The following is a 7,769-nucleotide window of genomic DNA, read 5'->3' on the forward strand; positions in this document are numbered from 1 at the left end:
ACTATGATAGTCGCCGGCAGTCGCTTAAAAAAATCGGCTAAGTGGGACAGGCCCCTAAGGCAGCAACTCTACCATTGTGCCACATTGCCACCCATTGAAGAGTGAAAAGCTAATAAAGGGGAACAGCAATTTATCTATGTTTGCAATGCTACCTGTGACCAATTACTGGATAAATAAAATTAGTCTTTTTATGTTAGTTCTCGTTTTGAAAATTTGAAAATTTGAAAAACAAATTCAAAATACTGTTTTTAGTTTGGCCACCAGGTGGATGCTACATTAATGAATATTCCCTGAAGCAGATAAATGTGCAATGATCATAAACAAGAGTCATATGGTTGTGGAAAAGAATAAACTCCTGGATATGCTTGCATCTGCAGCAGACAAAAAGTGTACCTTTGGTTTTTCACTTAATGCTGTATTGTATTGACAAACTAAGAGCTAAAATGAATGAGCTGAAATAATTTAATATCAGGATTGTTGGGTTATTTTCCTCTATGAAATACTTTTTTTTTTGTGGAAATTGATTGTGAGATGATATCATCAGCACACTCAGATACCAGCAAAATGGCTTCTTGTACGTGCTGATGAGACCAGGGTACTGCAGAATCCATCAAAGCAAACTACTGGGTTCAGTATTAAGCTATTGAAGCGATGGACAAATGATGAAGAGAATATTCACATCCTACTTCTATGAACAAGCAGATTAGTTTCACTGTTGCAAACATGTCCAGGTTTTCTCCAGCTATTGGACATAGGACCACTGGCAAGATCAACACAAGCTGTAATAGGGACCAGGCCTGGGGGGACCGCTGTGAGGAACGGTGGGAGAATAAAGGGGGATCCGGTGTGGGGGAGGGGGGCACTATAGCTTAGAATCCTCTGCCCAGCGGCTAAGTCTGTGTTCGTTTGTTTGTTCCGGTGAAGGCGCTGTGCGCACGGCATCCAGCCAACAGTCGCTTGTCTTTTTCTTTTTGTTTTCACTTTTAATTTCAAGTTTTTGTGTAACTTGGTAGTTGTGACTATCAGCAGACCAATTTCCCTCCGGGGATGAATAAAGTTTTATCGTATCGTAACTTTAATTCAAGTCTTTACCCAGGTGGAGGTTTTCTTTGAGAGTAATCTTTGACTGAGGCCGTTGTGATTCAAACCTATTCAGATAATTTAGCAAAAAAAAAGACAAAGTGCTGGATAAACCCAGCGGGTCAGGCAGCAGCTCTGGAGAACATGCATAGATGACATTTTAGGTTGGGATCCTTCTTGAGACCTGAGAAATGTCACCAAACCACATTCTCCAGAGATGCTGCCTGACCTGCTCTGTTACTCCAGCACCATGTGTCTTTTTTTTTGTTTTAACTCAGCATCTGCAGTTCCTTGTATCTCCGAGATAATTTAACACATTGTTTTCTGTTCTCCACAGGCAAGGAGCCTTTTGTACCAATTTCGCCTCTTACCCAGAATCCCCTGCAGCCTGCACGACCTTTGTAAGCTGTGTGGCACTGGAATGTGGGACAGTGGATACATTCCAGCTGTGGAGTGCTCATTGAATCACCTGGATTTTGACGGTTGTCCATATGGAGGGACGTCTGTTACTCCATCTCCAAGATCAGCACAAGAAGGCAAAAGAGGAGCTAAAGATGTTTTCACATTCCTGAGATAATCAGCTAATAATTTGTGCAGAAAACTCCAGTCAGTTATGAAGAACTGTTTAGGAAGTGATTTACTTGGGAGAAGATTAATCTGGGGTTTTAGTAACTAGTTTTTTTGGGTATCTGCAAGATAGTTCATGCACACCGCTAATGCAGGTCGGTTTTGGGCATGTCCAGAATTGATATCGCTGAAAAGAAAGAGACTTCTATTTTATACAACACTTTTCTGGGAGTCTCAAAGCATTTTACAGCCACCAAAGTTACTATTGAATTGTAACCACTATGTAAAGTAGAGAATGTGACAGGCAATTTGCACGTTGCAAGCTACTGTAAGTGGGCATTTGATAAAGATCAGATAACCTAGTTCCGTAATGTTGGTTGAAGGGAAAAAGTTGGCCACGAGAAAGAGCAGATGACTCTGGAAATTGTGCCACGGGATCTACTGTGTCCACCAGCGAATGCAGCTGAGGGTTTGCTTTTAGGCTTCATCTGAAATGTGAAAGCTTCAACAGTACAGCAGTCCATGTACTGCACAGCTATGTTGCCCTAGATTTAAATGTTCAACTCAATGAAGATTGACTTCATTCTGTTCCAGAGTATAAGATTATTAAGGATACTGAATCTGGCTGCCTTGAAGGAGAAGAGAGAGATTGTTACAACCCAATTATTTAAACCTGTAAACCTACAGATGCTTTTATTGGGATTTCTTTCATAGCCTCAAATATACTGTCCATGTTAAATGACTGGAGAAGGATACTTCTGGAACAGTTATAATGTAATGCAAAAAAAATTATCTGATCTTTTGTAAGACGTTATGAAGGTGAACATATGAAGTTTAATGATAATGTGTATTCAGTGTAAAAATTCATTGCTGATACTAAATGTATTTTTAAAACTGATGACACCCAATTATCTACAGTGTTGAAGATGAATCTCACTTAATCATATCCCGATCTTAAAGTATATTTCCAACATCCGAAACATGGCTAAACACATTGCCTTTTCACATATTGCTTTTAAGCACGTCTATAGTACTTTTAAGATTATGGATTTGTGAGAGTTTGGGGATATTAAGATTTTTAGTGAAAGATAACATTTCAATTGGGTTATCTTTGGGGAAAACTAGATCAGCCCATTAATCAGATTTTTCCCATCACTGTACACAGAAAGTAAGTTCATGTATCCAAAAAATATATATCTATACAAATTAATGTTAAATTGCGGCACCTCGATTCAAATATCAATAGTTGTAAAGAAATGCATTGAGCTCTGTTCTGGATGGTAGTTTTTATCATGAAAAATTGTTAATGATTGATCTTCTTTCGAAAACTAATACCTACAGTTAAAAATCATACTTTGATTATACATGCCATTGAAACAGGTTGGCAGTGAAAGATGAAACCAGCATCAGCAGCTTCTTCCTACACAAAGAGTAAACATCACTTGGACAAGCATTACCTTCAAGTATGATTACAAGGAACTCCAGATGCTGGTTTTAAAGAATAATTCACAAAGTGCTGGAGAAGGGTGCCACCCAAAAAAATTGCCTGTCCATATAATCCAACGATACTGCCTGACCTGCAGAGCTACTCCAGCACATTGTGTCTTTTTTTTTTTTTTGTTACCTTTAAGTATGATTTGAAGGATTTTAATATTAGTTTCTAATTTGTTTAGTTATTCACTTTGATCTTTAAGCAGCCACCAATGCATTTCCTTAATCAGATATGAAATTGTGGCCCTAATGACACTATAGCAATTGACCTCGATCCCTTCACAGTATATGATGGGGGAATACCAAGCAATAGATCAGATTTCAGCATTCAAATAAGTTTTGGTGAGTGCTGAGCATTTTGCCACCAATGAAAAACGTTTCTGGCAGCATTCTTACAGGTCAGTTATATAACAAAGCGAATGATGCAATAACAGGTATATCCAAAAGCAACTTATGTAGAAGAAAATTGTAGATATTTTTGTCTGCAAAAGCATAATTTCTTTAATTTACTTTGTACTTTCAGTTGCATGAACTTGAGATATCTTCCCCAGTCACTATTCTCTTATTTCTTTTTGATTCTTGCAAAAGAAAGACAAGATAATAATCTTGCTAAATCCAGTTACCTATAAATCATAATTGGATTAATTTCTGTAGAAAAAAAACACTGGAGCACATTAAAATGGTAAAGAATTCATGAAACAATGGAAGTATCATCACCGTAAATGATTGATTACTTCTATTTATCTCTTAGGCCCAAGTAACCTTCAGAATTGTTTGTGTATTCTTGAAAGCTTTGGACTTTTCATGGAGATTTTTGGCAAAATATTCAATTGATGATCATAGGATGGTACGGATTGGACGGTATGAAAGTCGGGTGGCAGATGACCAGCTATCGTGGAAATCTCATGAATAGAGTTACAATATATTTGTGTTTTCAGAACAACAAATATTGTGGGTTTTAACACTCTGGCTACACCCTAGATGTCAAAATGATTTCTGACCACAATCTACTGCCTTGTTCTCACTAGATGGGAAAATTTAAGGTTTTCATGTACTAACTTCAGGAAATTCACGCATTCCAAGTATTAATGCACATCAAAAACATACTTTCTTACAAATTCTCCCATTTTTTGATTCTTGCTGTTCAGAAGTACTTAATGTTATTCATGTTTAAAGTGGTTGTTGTTGCTGGTGGTACTTCCCCATGTGATTCAAAAAATAATAGGTCATGAAAAGCTAGTCATGATAAATATGTCAGTGATTAGTTTGATAATTTTCCACCAGCTACTACAGTTTAGACAAAACAGACACATTGTGTATTACAAATCAGATGTTTCTCCTAATTTCTGAACTTGTTTCTTAAAAGGAAGATACTTTGGAGAATCTGATAATGATACCATATTGTTGTTTTGTTTCAAGCAAAAAACGCAGTGCTTCCTTATGCCTCTTTGGCATTTCCAAAGTTCGGTTTCTACACTAATTATACTTTGATTTTTTTTCCCCTATGCTGTTGATCCTATCTGATTAGCTTATTCTAATGCACTTCTTTTGTTTTCTGTCCATTGACCACAGAACTGTAACGTTTGTATTGATTTATCAAAAAAGTAATTGAGTAATAACATTATGCACCATAGAAAGGGGCCTCAGTCTAACAGCATTGTACAGCATAGAAACAGGCCTTCCGCAGACTATCAAACTTATCTCTACTAATCTCACATGCCTGCATTAATTCCATATCCCCCTGTGTCTGGCTTGCTCAAATACCTCAGGATGCCTCTTAAATATTGTTACTGTTCCTGCCTCCAGCACCTCGTTTGGCAGCTAATTCCGCATACAAACTGCTCTTTGTGTGAATATTGTACCCCTCGGTACCTCTCCTTTAAACTTTCTCCCCTCACCTTAAACCTAAACCTATCCATCACTTCACTCTTGTCCAAGTTAAATCTTAGACATGACTATGAGAGTCAGTCACTGGCTATCTACCTTGTGTAATTTTATATACCTCTATCATGTCAACTCTCAACTTCCTTTGCTGTAGGGAGAAGAGACCTAGAATATCCAATCTCTCCTGATGACTTATGCCCTGTTATCAAAGCAACATTCTTGTACATCACCTTTGCACCCTCTCTAGCTTAACCATGTCTATTCTATAGTGTGGTGACCAGAACTACACGCAATACTCCCAAGTAAGGCCTAACCAACATTTGGACAGCTATAACATGATGTCCCAAATCTTTTTTACCGAATGCCTTTGCCGATGAAGGCAAGTATGCCAGGTGCCTTCCTCGCCACCCTGTGTACATTTGTTCCCATTTTCAGGGAGCTCTGTACTTGTACCCCCAAGATCCTCTGTCCAACAGCACTCCCCAGGGCCCTGCCATTCACTGTGAACGTGTTGCCCTGGTTTACCTTGACAGATCCATCACTTCACACTTGTCCAAGTAAAATTCCCTCTGCCAATCCCTTCCTCACTTTCACAGTTGATCTTTATCATGCTGTAACCCTGGACAATTAAATTTCCACTATGCCAATAATTTTGCTGTTATCTGCAAAATTACTAATCATGCTACTTACATTCTCATCCAAGTCATTAATATATATATGATAAACAGAGGACCCAGCAGCACACCACTTGTCACAGTTTTCTAATCTGAAAAACAACCCTCCTCTATCATCCACTGTCTCATACCACTAAGCCAGTTTTGGGTCCATTTTGCTAACTCGCCCTGGATCCCATGTGTTCAAACCTTCCAGATCATCCTACATTGCAGGACCTGGTCAAAGCCATTGTTAATGTCTCTGTAATCTACCACCCCCACCCCCCTGTCCTTGCCAAAGCACTTGGTCAATTCGCAAAGAAAAATTCAGTCAAATTCGTAAGATATGATTTCCCATAGTGAATATCCATAATCAGTCCTTGTTTATCCAAATGCAAATAAATCCTGTCCCTCGGAATTCTTTCCGATAACGTTCCCATCACTGATGTACGGATGGTGCCTGTAGACACATAGGGGTTAGATGTAATATAGACAACAGAGGATGAATAGGCCATGAAATGGAGAGCAAAAATAAAAGGGCTATTTTCAATCAGAATAAGAATCAGTACTGAGGTTTCCATTACTCTCAATCTACTTTAATGGCTTTGGCAAAGGAATAGAATGTTATGTATCTAGGTTTGCTTACTATAAATGCTATGTATAAAACAAATATTGTATAGAGTATAAAAAGAGGGGTTTAGATAAATTTGTGCACAAAAAGAAGCAGATGAAATAAATGTAGGTCTTTAGCAAGTTCAACATATATTTGTACACAAAATACACAAGATGATAACAGAGCCAACAATTTGTATAGTGGGGGGTTACCACAGAGAGGCTGCAATCCAACAGTAAGAAAATCTAGAGCAGTTGTACACCTTTCTGGTGAAACTATATCTGGAGTACCGTGAGGATGTTTGTATCCATACTCAAAGATTTGTCCAGAGTCAGCACAAAATAGGTTGACCTGGGAAGCAAGATTTATCCTATTTGGAGAAGTTTGTGCAGGATGGGCCAATGCCCACTGGGGGGTAAAGATGTGAGATAACTTCAATAAGGGGAATTGGAAGAATTTACTTTTGGAGGCTGTTTTTTCTGTCTGGAAAGTCAAGCGTGGGGGCTCTGGAATTTAAGAATGCTATTTTTTTTTAACTCTTGAGTTCTGAATATGTGAATTCCTGTATTCCAAAGAACTATGGATGTTCAGCCACTGATAATATTCAGGCCTCATATTAATATTTGGATACAAAGGTAATTAAGGTGCATGAGAATAAGATGGGGTGTTGGATTTCAGGCAGACAATCGCCAATGATCTTGTTAAAAGGCATAAAACAAACTGCTGAAGGAACACAGCGGGTTTGGCAGAGTCTGAAGGGACCTGAGGTGAAACATCGACTGCACATTTTCTTCCACAGATGACGCCTTACACTTGTTCCTCCAGCAGTTTGTGTCGTTGATACAAAATTCCAATGGCTGCCGTGTCTTGTACCTCTTCTTTATTGAATGGCACAACAGATTTGGGGAATTAATTATATGAGCTCTGATATTTCTTTATTCTTTGCACAAAAATGGAATGCAGTACAAACCCAGTAGAATAGTTTAAAATTAATATTTAATTTCAAAAGGTAAATAATGCTTCTTTATTTTTGGAAGCAATATTGTTTGATGGCGAATAAAAGAAAATTGTCACACAGTACATTTTGTACATTGAAGAGTTTTAGCTGCAATATTAGAACTCTGACTGTATTTAACTAGTCTTTGTAACAAATCCAGAATTATATAATGGATAACAGAAATATCAAGCTGATTGCATAACTAAGAGATATAATGTTAAGACATTAATCATTCATTTTTGAACTCGTGTTTCATTGATATGGTTCTGTGATGGAGGACTGACTGATATTTACTTCAGAGCCATCTGTTTCTTTACCGGCGTGCACAATCAAATAAGATCAAATAGAACAAGTTGTCCTCCCCCTCCCTCTCTACCCCCTCCCTCTCTACACCCCTCCCTATCTACACCCCTCCCTATCTACCTCTCTCCCTCTACCACCCTCTACCCATCCCTTTCTACCCCTCCCCTCTACCCCCCCCTCT

At 38.3% G+C, this 7,769-nt stretch overlaps 1 protein-coding gene across 1 annotated transcript in view; it reads left to right on the forward strand.

Annotated features, from left to right (window-relative positions):
- Window positions 1-7,368, forward strand: part of tbc1d16 (TBC1 domain family, member 16) — a 114,205-nt gene extending 106,837 nt beyond the window's left edge. Inside the window, exon 12 of the mRNA XM_055653959.1 lies at window positions 1,418-7,368. Within this exon, the coding sequence (XP_055509934.1) occupies window positions 1,418-1,657 (240 nt within the window). The 3' untranslated portion in view covers window positions 1,658-7,368. The remainder of the gene's footprint in view (window positions 1-1,417) is intronic.
- Window positions 7,369-7,769: the final 401 nt, after the last annotated feature.

Source organism: Leucoraja erinacea, chromosome 23, assembly GCF_028641065.1.
Source record: "Leucoraja erinacea ecotype New England chromosome 23, Leri_hhj_1, whole genome shotgun sequence".
NCBI lineage: Eukaryota > Metazoa > Chordata > Chondrichthyes > Rajiformes > Rajidae > Leucoraja > Leucoraja erinaceus.